At 40.5% G+C, this 12,849-nt stretch overlaps 1 protein-coding gene across 3 annotated transcripts in view; it reads left to right on the top strand.

Moving 5' to 3' along the window:
- The window catches only part of FNBP1L (formin binding protein 1 like), a 92,853-nt gene that overhangs the window by 40,076 nt on the left and 39,928 nt on the right, over positions 1 to 12,849 (top strand). For all 3 annotated transcript variants that reach the window (XR_012678485.1, XR_012678486.1, XM_075182355.1), the window contains exon 2: positions 7,967 to 8,082. Coding sequence is in view for 1 of the 3 variants with exons in the window: in XM_075182355.1 (XP_075038456.1) it covers positions 7,967 to 8,082 (116 nt within the window). In the remaining 2 variants the exon portion in view is untranslated. The remainder of the gene's footprint in view (positions 1 to 7,966; positions 8,083 to 12,849) is intronic.

Here is a 12,849-nt window from a genome sequence, read left to right as displayed (position 1 = left end):
CATATGACCCCAAAATGTATGTTTGGGGCAGCACGGTGAGTAAGTGGTTAGCACTTCTGCCTTACTGCACTGGGGTCATGAGTTCAATTCCCGACCATGGCTTTATCTGTGCAGAGCTTGCATATTCTCACTGTGCTTGCGTGGGTTTCCTCCGGGTGCTCCGGTTTCCTCCCACACTCCAAAAACATACTGGTAGGTTAATTGGCTGCTATCAAAATTGACCCTAGTCCCTCTGTGTCAGTCTGTCTGTATGTTAGGGAATTTAGACTTAAATAATTTTTCCCATACAATGTCCCCTCAAAAGAATATACATATAAAGGTTTGGCGTATTTAAAAACACATAGTGCTTGGCACTTCTGCCTCACAGCACTGGCGTCATGAGTTCAATTCCCGACCATGGCTTTATCTGTGCAGAGCTTGCATATTCTCACTGTGCTTGCGTGGGTTTCCTCCGGGTGCTCCGGTTTCCTCCCACACTCCAAAAAAAACATACTGGTAGGTTAATTGGCAGCTAACAAATTGACCCTAGTCTGTGTGTGTGTGTATGTTAGGGAATATAGACTGTAAGCTCCAATGGGGCAGGGACTGATGTGAGTGAGTTCTCTGTACAGCGCTGCGGAATCATTGGCGCTATATAAATAAATGGTGATGTAATGATGATGTAAAATCTGTGACATTAAGCTAGCTGTTGCTGTATGAGGCCGCCTTCTTCTATGTCGGGATTTGTTACAGAAGCTTCAGACTCGAAAACCAATTTGTATGATTACATATAATTTTTATTTATTTTGCCATCTATAAGCTACTTCTAGAGATTCCTAAATATACAGTTACTTTTTGGTGGTAACAAAAATAACATTCCTCTCCAAATCCTTGTAAAACGTGTATTCTGGCAAAGATCTTTTGGGGATCTTAATTTATAAATGATTTTGGTAGATGCTGCTTCAAATATCTCGCCCACTTTTTGCAACTAGTTATCTGATCCGTCTGTAAAGAAATAGGATCCACGATTATAGAACATATCCATTTCTTTGCACTGTACTTCTGTGTGTCTCACACACAGATCACTGCATCAGTCACATTTTTGCAGACAAAGGGATGAAACCAAACACCTAGGATGGGACTGCACAGCCTCTCCTAAACCACACACCAGTGTGTTCCTTGGATCACACAGGAGACTATACTTTATACCAGTGTTCCTATGTAAGCTGTGAGTGGCAGACCCAGGGTGTCGCTGATGCGGGAGTTGAGCTGTAAAATTGGTTGAGCATTTAGCCTGGGCTCCAAGTCAAAATGACTGTATAATATTGTTTCTCTCTCTAACCCGCCAGATGTTTTCTGCTATACATTTGATGCTTTGGAAAAGGAAGTGAGATGCAACCACTGGGACCATTTCAGCAGCTTCTTGTGCTATTGCCAAGTATAACTTGTGATTAATGCACCGTATTGAACCTGGTATTAAAATTGCATAAGTTCCTTTAATTACAGCTGAGGATACAGGGGTAATAAAGTATACTCTGTTTTACAAGTCATTAAATAACGTGCTCTTTGTCTGATAAATAGGTCTGTGAAAGCATCCGGTCAGTAGGGCTAAGTGCATTTTCTATTAACATGAGTCATTCAATGTAAGCCAGGGTTGGTCGACGTTTAGCATTCTTGTTGCTACTGTAGAGTGTCTTCCTGAAGATGTTTAGACATCTCTCGTTTAGGTGGATGTCAGGTGTGTAATAAATGTGCACTAGCAACACAAATAGAATGTTTAATGATAAGGTGGTAGTTAATAAAATGATTTCTGCCGCTAGTGGAAACAAAGCTCATATTTATTTTTCCACACATCTTTGTTCTTAGGAGAGCTATGCAACCTCTTTTTTTTTTTTTTTTTTTTTTTTTTTCATTTGGTTTTTTTGGTTGTTTTTTTTGTTTAAGAAACTGGTAACTATTAGGCTTTATGGATGTTAAAGTGCTGGGTTTTTGGCTTACAATTCTAATATGCTTTTTAGTGTTCAAATCATACTTGCCCACTCTCCCAGAATTTTTGTGAGACTTTAGCATTCCGGACTCCTGGGAGAGCAGGTCTTTTATCCCACACCGTGCCCGCTTCCCAGTGGGATGGGGACCTCCATGGCATGATTTGTTGTGAATCGCATCATTTTGGTGCCCTCCCCCGGGGCAAAATGAGCCAATGGCATTGTGTTGCCTAAAACGCCGCTATTTGTGGCCCTCTGCCGCAGTTATACCTCCGATGGAGATTCCAGAGGGGACAATAAAAAAAAGGTGGCAAGTAGGACATAAATGAAAGGAGAGGTGCCATAGTCTTTATATCGCAACCGATAAGTAGGCCCATCTTTGCTGATTTCACTCATTCACTACAATAAAATGTAAAGTGGACCTGTCACCTACACAACATCTATTTTTCTGGTCTGAACTAATAATAATGAGAATGGGGCATATGCGCCAACTAGAAACTGGTACCTCATGAACATAAAGATCTGGTAGTGATGTCACTGCTTCCTAGCAAATTAATAGGCTGCAAGCTGGATCAGCCCTCAACATGGATGTCTCCACTGTGTGCCAGTGGCAGGTTTGCGATAAAGGCAATTTTTTCTTTCTTTAAACTCACCTTCTCTTTAGCAGTGACCGTATTTGAGGGGTAAATTATTCTTATTTTCAATCCTTGCTGCTGTAACAAGCACTGGGCTATCTACAGAAGGACCAGTGTTCTGGAAATGTTGTTATCTTAATGGGCCTGTACATCTTTAGATTGCTTTCAGTTTACTGGCCTGTGTGTGCCCCCCTGCAACGCTTACTAAATACGTGTAGTTATGTCTTTGGCTTCAGTGTGCACTTTTTGCAGTTATGCATTTATATCTTTAGACTTGGTTGTTTTATGATCATCACCCAGTCATGACAGTTCTACTGTTCTCTGGACTGGGTACAATTTTGCCCTGATAGTAGAATTGTGCTGTATCTCACGACTGCAAAAAAATAAAGTAATCTTCCTGTTGATATAAAGAAAAGTACAGAGGAAAGTCAGAAAGATAAAATAATGTAATTTATTGGCTTGTATATACACTCGGGCAAGTTTTTGTCAAATAGTCACCTAAAGGTGCCTTACCCCTTTATTTGTGCCTTATGAACTACTACTTTAATTGTATAAAGTGCTGAACATACTAATTGATTTTGGAAGAAAAAATTGGCAGAAACCAACCAGGCTAATTATGCAATGAATTTCTGAAGGAGGTTTAGGATAATTGAGCATATGGATCACTGTTTTAAATTCGCCCAATCTCCATTTTTAATGCTCCTGGTCTTGTTTTCACTTCTTTGTTGGTCCTGTCAGTAAATGCCCTTGCCAGCCCCTCTGATCAGCTATCCCCGTTGTCACCTTATTTTGTCAGATTGTTTACAGCTCCTGTTGCCTGGTAATTCCTCTCACACACACACAAGCTGGTAAAACCCTTGTCTCATTTGTTTCCCTTCCTTATGTTCCCTGTGAGGCTCAAGGTTCACTCCTTGTGGGTTGCTCTATAGCTGCAGAATAAGGCTGGCTAAGCTACTTCCATGAATTCCGAGGGAGTGCATGTACATGGGGGTCACTTTAATGTTAATGCCACTTATTTTCTTTCCTCTCCCTCCTCTGTGTGGTATGCAATATCTCTGTGGGTCATGAAGCCTCATGGGTAGCTTGCAAATTAGACTTAGACAGACTCAATGTTAATATTGGTACTGTGCATGTTTAGTGATCTTTTATATCTCTAGCAGATCAAAAAAGCATAAATATTGTGCCCGTAAACCTGAATTGTGTCATTCAGCCACAAAGTATGACTTTTCATATAGAACTGGTTATTGTCATACAGTATTATAATTGGTGAACAAAGTGTAGTGACGTCTCTCAAAGGACCACTAAGATACAAGTTAATATAAGATGTAATTTTCCATGTGTTAAGATGTTTGGTATTATTATTATTATTATTATTATTATTATTATTATTATTATTATTATTTATTCAGCATCTTACCCAGTGCTGTGCAATTGAAACACAGTATTTGAAAGGCCCTGCTTTACACTCTGTTGCATAGCAATGGCAAGAACAACCCTATTTTAGATTGTAACATATACAGTCAACAGCCATTGTATAAATTGGCTAAACGCGTAGAGGTCAGGTTGGACAGTTGCCTTGCTGTTCCTACATGTGTGGGGGCCAAAATCACATTTTTTTACGATATGTTGGTTAATCTTTGGCCAAAAAACTAATTTTTGCAACTTTTTTTTTCTTCAGTTTAACAGTTCACAAAAAAGCATTACCTTTGTGATTTTGTTTTTAATGTTGAACAATAAAAAAAGAACATAATTTACTGTATATCAGAACTATAGTTAAGTAAAGTCTTATGTGAATGTTAAAGGGTGACCAATGGGTATTAAGTCTGATGGTCCCAAATATTCCTGTAAATATCTCTGATCTAGAACCAGCACATAGTCTCGGGACAGATCTTTTATTTACCCTACCTAGGGTCTGAGAGACAGACGCAGTGGGGTGCCCTCCCATTGCCTTCTGCCATGCATATATTCTGCAGTAGGCAATTAATAACTAAGAATTCAGAATAGCCAGGAAAAAGTTATTATATGGGGCCTAAACGAAGGATCACTGCTAAGTGGTAATAGCACAGATCCACAACATGCATCATTGTACCGACACTCGCAAATGGACAGAAGGAAACGGCTTTTATGTAAACTGTCTGAAACTGATTCGCATCTTTAAAACACACATTTTTTGTAACTTGGAGGTATATTTAATTAGCTTTTCGGGCCATGATTATGGGCGGCTGCGCGTGTAAAGTGACAATACGGTACCGCAACATAGCGGATTTCCCTTTGCAACCCTAGGGGGTGCGCACGAAAATCTGCAATCTTGCGGTATCAGGACTCCTGCAGCCGCGCATAATTGCGGACCGCAAAGCTAATTGTATATGTCCCTTAGTGTTTAAAGATTTGTTAGAATAGGTGTGTGTGTATATACACAGACACACTTCATAGCTGTACGGACAGATATATTTGCTTCTCTTCTTCCCTGCACACATTTATAATCTGAATGTTGTCTGTTCAGAGTTCAGTAGAGAAATACATGAGGAATAACCAGCTCCCTCTTAGATTAATGTTGCTGTAATTGTGATGAGCCAGTTACATTGGGCTAGACAGGGTTAAATAAAACCTTAGGATGGACATGCTCCTCATTGTTTGTCTCTGGTGTTATCATTTGTTAGTCTAAGGAACACAGGGAAGCCACATACCATTAATGTTGAACTAACCCCAAGATGACTAAAGGTTATGTTGAAGATTAATAGCGTACTTCATAAGGATGTTGTCTGTGGCAAAAGTAGGTGGGAGATGTCAGATGGTTTATTATAGCTGAATATCAGAGTGGTTCCATGCACCATAATAACACAGCACGTCTTGAAATTCAAATGTAGATTATTATTTTTTAAATAACTTTATTAAGCAACATCATACCTTGTACACAAAGTAAGGGCCAGAATAGGTGGCATTATGTAGAACTGGCAGGGACTGTGTGACAGTCCGAGCCAATCATCATCATACACAGAAGTATGTATAGAAATAGAACAAAAAGAAAACAAACTGAATACATATACACCTAGTTGGCCCTAAATGTGCCAGAGCAATTATACAAAACCACTAATTGATGTATACAAATGTAGATTTTTTTTTAACCTTACAGGCAGGGGCAAACCCTGGATTTCTAGAGGGCAGTTTTCACACCACTAGAGTGCATGCAAGGGGAGCTGCTACCATTTGAGACAGTGCTAGGCTGCTCCCAAACTATTCCCATTCCCTTTAAATACACAAGTAATGGTAGCCAACAGTCCTGATTCTGGTGGGGCAGTCCCAGTTTTGTGTGACTATCCTGCTCAGCCAAGCTGCATTCATCAAACAGTAGTGCATGCAGCTGGCCCTTAACAAGCAGTACAGTGTGAAGTGACTAACCTCCAACTATCCTTGCAGTTGGGACAAAGTCCTGACTGAGCTGTACAATCATACCAAACTGGGACTACCCACTAGATTTTGGAAGGTTGGCAGACAGTGCTGCTCTCTCCTACTTGTTCTTGTGGCTGTCACTACCTGTTGCTGCTGGTGTATTGAGCTAAGTCGCTGCTTGTCTGGATCCTGTAATGTTGGGGCTATTTGGAAGTAAGGGGGTATGTGCTTTAAAATATGGAAATGCTAGCAGTGTGTTAACAATTTAGGCCTCTTTACCCCCTCCCCCCTCCACCAGCCCCAATGTTAAATGAATAGCTCATATGTTTAATAATTAGGCCTCCCTACCTGAAACCAGCACTGACAAATGAAATTAATAGCATTCACATTTAATACACATATTCCACCCCAAACAACCCAATATTAAATAGGTTCAATTAGCCTCAACAGTAAATAATTAGTAGTCACAATTAATAACCACCAAACCAACCTAGCATTAATTAAATGCCATCAACCTACAATTGACTCAAATAGTCTCCACATAAAATAAACTGCCCCACCAATAAATTAATTATTCCTACTATTAAATAATTAGCGCCCATATTCACCAGTAATTGAATACCCAGACGCCACCCCCTTCACAGTAAAATCACTGCCCCCCCTCCCCACAGATTTACCACCTTTCATCCAGCTCTGTAGATGTCAGAGGCAGACTCTTCCGTCTGTCAATCAGTCCTGGCCGGATGAGGGGTTTGCGGGCAAATGGAGCCGCCCACTTGCAGGTGCATTAAAATATCATAAATGTTTTCATGTGGACTTGTTCACACCATTGTGTTCTAAATGTTAACACTGTGTTTACACTTATACAATGCAGCATGCCCTATTTTTCATGTGATAACATGCAACACCAGAACAAAATGTTTTAGTAAAAGTGTAATGCACGTGGAAAGAGTTAAAGTCTACAACACTTTAATCTTAATTCCTTGTATAATTTAAAGCATGAGTGACTAAGTTCCTAAGGTCAATTTCTTGCGATTTCTTATTTTTATTTATATGGCTTTTAAAGTATTTGTTTCCGTCTCAAGATGTAATAAACCACACTTTTTTTCTTCTTCCTTTCCCCCATGGAATTTGATCTATGTCCTCTGTGCTACAATCAATATCCGTTTTGTTAGCTTAGCCCATTGGTTTATGCGACTCTGCAGTAACAAATCAATAGCAGCTTCCCCACTCAAATGTTCTGTTTCTGCAAAAGAGAAGTTTTTTACATGCACTTTCCGACTCTCAAGGCCTAAATAGAACAGAAAGCATTCATAACATGCTAATGGACATAGCATTGTAAATAAATGGTATATTACTGTGTGTTCTGACACTTTGATAGAAAAGCCAGAAAGGATTTCTTATGAGAAATGTTTTTTCGAAGTACAGATCGCAGCTAGTCCTGGTTTGGAATGTTCTGTAAAATATCTAACGTTTAGGCTGTTGGCAGCACAATATATTCCAAGCAATTTAAGCTACTTTCAGCCTGTCGCTAGGCCGCTATGAGAAGTTACTTAGTGTAACTAAGTGTTTAATGTAAATAATAGGGGGGAAATGTTTAATAATCTTGTTGCATTTTATGTTTCTTATATTGGTTGTGAAGTTTATTGTTTAGTAGAGTGCCAGTATATCCGTCTCATAAGCCCCTTCTCCTTACAATACATTTCCTCCAGAGTGGTGTGTTGGGCACCATTGCACGCATGCTATGACCGATTTGGGGCATGGCAGGACAGGGTCATGCAAGAAACTAAATGACAACCTATGGGGTGCTGTTGCAAACACTAGCTTTGCCTATGGTGTTTGAAGAGAAGACATAGAGCTATAGCTATATTCAGTCCACTGTTCTAGACACAAAGCAAACAGAATGCTTTACGTTAGAATGTTGCCAAGCTACAATTGTGCATTTACTCATTATTGTATTTTTCCCTTCTTATACAGGATCAATTTGATAATTTAGAGAAGCACACACAATGGGGCTTAGACTTCTTGGACAAGTATGCAAAGTTTGTGAAAGAAAGATTAGAAATTGAGCAGAACTATGCAAAACAACTTCGGTAAGTGTCCACTCTAATAGTTTCTTTGTGTGGAAAGTAATGTTTTCTAAAACACATTGGAGTAAATGGGGTATGCCTTCAGTATGGTGGCACTATATTTAACAACTTTGTTGCCCAATTGGAATATTCATCAGAGCTTACATCCTCAAATTGTTTAACATTAAAGTGAAACCAACACAGGAAACACATTTGATATTTTGTACAGAAGGGTAAATTGCCATCTTGCATCTCCTTGAATGTCACAGCAGATCCGGTTAATCAAAATAATGAGAATGAAATGGAATTAGAAATTGTTCATTGCCATCTGTCTGTACTCTTCCTTCCTCGTATACATTAATAGCCTTGCCATTAGATTGACCTTTTCTGCATAAATGCAAGTAGAGAATACATTGAGAAGTTTGCCGCACGGAGACCAGGATTTCTCTTCTCTTCAGTTATCACGTTCCTGCAACTTGTTGTTGTTAACCTCTGTGCATCGGGATGTGAATGTATGTCCTGCTGTAATACAGGCAACGCTTGCTGCAGAGCTCAACGCAAAGAGAAGCTGGTTCCACTGATAGCGGCTGGTTCCTGTGTAAGGGCTGGTTACGGTAGGAATTCTTCTCCTGGACTGTGAGTGGTGAAGCAGCTTCTTTGGTACGGTGGCGGAAGTGCTAGGACAAAGCCATGGCTGCATACTCCGAGGGTAGAATAGCTGCTGCTGTTTGGAAATGCTCAGTGCTGTTTGCCTCACAGCACTGGGGTCATGAGTTCGATTCCCGACCATGGCCTTATCTGTGTGGAGTTTGTATGTTCTCCCTGTGTTTGCGTGGGTTTCCTCTGGGTGCTCCGGTTTCCTCCCACACTCCAAAAACATACTGGTAGGTTAATTGGTTGCTATCAAAATTGACCCTAGTCTTTCCCTCTTTGTCGGTCTGTGTCTCCCTCTCTATCTGCCTGTCTCCCTCTCTGTCTGTGAGTGAGAGTGTGTGTGTCTATATTAGGAAATTTAGACTGTAAGCTCCAATGGAGCAGGGACTAATGTGAGTGAGTTCTCTGTACAGCGCTGCGGAATTAGTGGCGCTATATAAATAAATGATGATGATGATGAAATCTTAACTGAGGAGGTTCCTGAAAAGTTGTCCTGTGACTGCTGCTATAGCTTTTCTTACATGAAAACTGTTTTTGTAGGAAATACTGCAGATTGTCTTCTCATAAATCATGTGCGTACTGTAAACAATAACTGCTTTGACGGTTGTATTGTTAGTGGTGTATTCCCATGGCTCCTATGTGCATTACAATACACAATGAGCAAGCATATTGTAGACACCAATCCCAACCCTACTGCTGGGGGTGCTGTATGGGACAAGTAAAGTCTTCTGCTAGTGACTTACAAACTAAATTGTTTTTAAACACAACATTTTCTAAAGGAAGGTAAGAATCCAGCTCTTCTAACAAATGCACTGGCCTTAAATCAAACATCAAATTACAGGTTTCATATGGCTGGTGATCCCTACTGTGTTTAGCTACTGTCTGAGTATTCCCACCTCTGCAACGGATAAGAAGTATTCTTGCTGCCTCCACCCCCCTCCCTTTCACTAGCCGACCTTTATAGCTATTTTAACTTCAAGCCTTATTTTAAACCTCTGCATATATGAAATTAAAAAATATTTTAAAAACTTGTCATGGTAGTGCCTCTTTTATCTGAAGTTCAGTTTAATGTGGCCATACAAAATAACAGCTGATTAAGGATCCAATGGTAACTCTACACTCGGAGGGAGCAGGGGGTTGTAATGCGGGTAGATGGCACTGCTTAAACGGTTTCTTTCTAACAACTAGACATAAAAAATAGTGAATTGACAAATGACTCTGTAAAGGAGGAAAACAGACAAAGGGGCTTATTGAAACACTGAGGAGTATATAAAGCAGGCAGGATGTGGTGGGAAAAGACTGCGTTTGGCACTGTTTGTGTACTATTTGAACTGTAAGGATAACAATCCAGAAGTTATACAGGCAACCCATGAAACTATTTTTAGTGAAATGATTTTACTTGATGAATTGCATTGTGTTTTTTTTGTTATTCATGTCGCACCATTTGTACCAGTGGGGTAGACTATAGTAAAGTTGTAGGTTTTCAAAGAGCGTGATCAGGGATGATAGGGAAATACATAGCTGGTTGGTGGCTCAGGAGAAGTCTTGTAGGTCAGAGGTAGAGGTGGTTATCAAAGAGGAGAGTGAGGAAGGGTTTTGCTGAGAGGTCTGTTGGAGAGAGTGAGTAATTCGAATTGGATTTTGGAGAATATAGGGAGCCAGTGTAGAGTGATGCAGCGAGTGTGGGACTGTGATAGGAAATCAGTTTTGACACAGCATTTATGACATTGAAGCGTGGGCAGATGGGTCAGGGAATGCCAGAGAGGAGCAGGGTGCAGTAGTGGAGAGTGGAGGTGATCAGATAATGGATAAGTGTTTTGGTTGCATCTTGGGTTTTGTATTTTAGCAATATTTGAAGGCACAGGACTGGGAGAGACTTTGAGGGGTAACGCCGAGGGGGCAGAGTCAAGGGTGAGACTGAGAAAACTGGTGGTGACTTGGAGGTGGGAAGATGAGCTCTGCTTTGGACATGTTGAGTTTAGGCAACATTTATGAGATAGCAGAGAAACAATTGGTCACACTACATAGTGGAATTTTGTAAAAGTAGAGGTGGTACTTGCAGCTGAATAAGCAATAAAGTTCACCAAGAGGTGTGTACATTGAGGGCAGGAAAAGAGCATATTTACTAACTCTCCCGGAAAGTCCGGGAGACTCCCGAAATTCGGGTCAGGCTCCCGCGAGAGCTGGCATTTCTCCCACATTCCGGGACTCCTTTGTCAAAATGCTGCGTTTCGCAGAGAATCGCGTCATTTTGGCCCCGCCCCTGCGAGAAAACGGCATTTTACTTGTGGGAGCGGGGCCAAAATGACGCGATTTGAGGTGCCCCGCTTCCTCCTGCCCATTAGTCACGCCCCTCTCCCGGACGTCGCCTGCCCAAAGTAGGTAAGTATGGAAAAGAGACTTGTGGATTCCCAAAAGATTGTGGTAGTGGAGTGGAGGATATGCTAGAAGTAGACACCGGTTGAACAGTTGGTTAGATAGGTCCCTCCCGGTTCACTTCCTATGTCACAAATGGAGTGAGTGGTGTGCATAAGAAAAAGGTGATTAACGGTGTCTAAAGCTGCACAGAGGAAGATGAGTAGAGTCCCGCTCCCCTCTCAGGAACTACTCTGGGGGCCGGGAGTGAGTGTGCGACCCACCGCCGGGGCTGGAAATGAAATTGAAACATTACTTATTCAGAAACAATATTGGCTTTGTCTACCTAACCATAATCTGCATATAAATCAGTGACCAATTTTTTTTTCCTCACTGACCATTTATACAAAAATCAAGCCATAAACGTAGTGTATAGTCTGTAGTGTTAAATATCTGCTTGTCAGGTCAGAGCCTGAAAGAGTTTAAAGGTTACAGTAAATCTACTACACAATGAAGTAACTGGAATCTCATCAATAGAGTATTAACTAGCGGCATCATTGCTCTTACCTGATCTGCATGCTAATTGGTTCACAGCTTTTCAGCATTGTGACCTTTTTAATTAAAGATTGCAGCAGTTTACTCTGTAGAGTAACAATAGTCTGTGTGTGAGGTAAGCATCGGCCTTAATCTGCTCATTTCTCTTGTCTGTTGGTGTCACAATATTTCTCAGTTTGGACAAAATACTGCAAATGTTCAGCTTGGTGCTAGCATTTTAACTTGTGAGTTAATGTTAACTTGGAGGTGGTGGGGTTGGTGTAGATTTAATTTGAGTCTTAAATTTAATTTTGATTTACCGTTCCTGCCAAATTTAATGACACTGGTTGGGGTACCCCTCGTTTGTGCATTATAATCAGTATTTATAAAGCACTGACATTTTTAGATGCTGTACAACTTGTAAGAATTATAGGAGTCTTTATTTTTGTTGGGGTGGTGTTTTTTTTAATGTGCAGATTTCATTAAATATAGATTATACTTTAATATTTATATTATAACACTTTTGTGCGCTAAAGTGCCGACCAATAAATACACACGCTAGACTGCAGGCTTTTAGGTATAGTACAGTCATGGCCAAAAGTTCTGAGAATGACACAAGTATTGGTTTTCAAAAAGTTTGTTTGCTTCAGTGTTTTTACATCTTTTTGTCAGATGTTGCTTGTAATTTTACTTCAGTATACCATAGCATGTCATAAGTGTCAAAGGCTTTTATTGACAATTACATTAAGTTTATGCAAAGATTCAATATTTGCAGTGTTGACCCTTCTTTTTGAAGACCTCTGCAATTCGCCCTGGCATGCTGTCAATAAAATTCTGGGCCACATACTGACTGATGGCCGCCCATTCTTGCCTAATCAATGCTTGGAGTTTGTCAGAATTTGTGGGGTTTTGTTTGTCCACCTGCCTCTTGAGGATTGACCATAAGTTCTCAATGGGATTAAGGTCCGAGGAGTTTCCTGGCCATAGACCCAAAATTTAGATGTTTTGATCCCCGAGCCACTTGGTTATCACTTTTGCCTTGTGGCAAGGTGCTCCATCATGTTGGTAAAGGTATTGCTAGTCACCAAACTGTTCCTGGATGGTTGGGAGAAGTTTCTCTTGGAGGATGTTTTGGTACCATTCTTTATTCATGGCTGTGTTCTTAGGCAAAATTGTCAGTGCACCCAGTCCCTTGGCTGAGAAACAACCCTACACATGAATGGTCTCAGGAGGCTTTATTGTTGGCAT

The sequence above is a fragment of the Mixophyes fleayi genome, chromosome 8, assembly GCF_038048845.1.
Source record: "Mixophyes fleayi isolate aMixFle1 chromosome 8, aMixFle1.hap1, whole genome shotgun sequence".
Classification (NCBI taxonomy): domain Eukaryota; kingdom Metazoa; phylum Chordata; class Amphibia; order Anura; family Limnodynastidae; genus Mixophyes; species Mixophyes fleayi.
The sequence above is the reverse complement of the archived record's forward strand: the minus strand, read 5'-3'. Positions and strand labels throughout refer to the sequence as shown.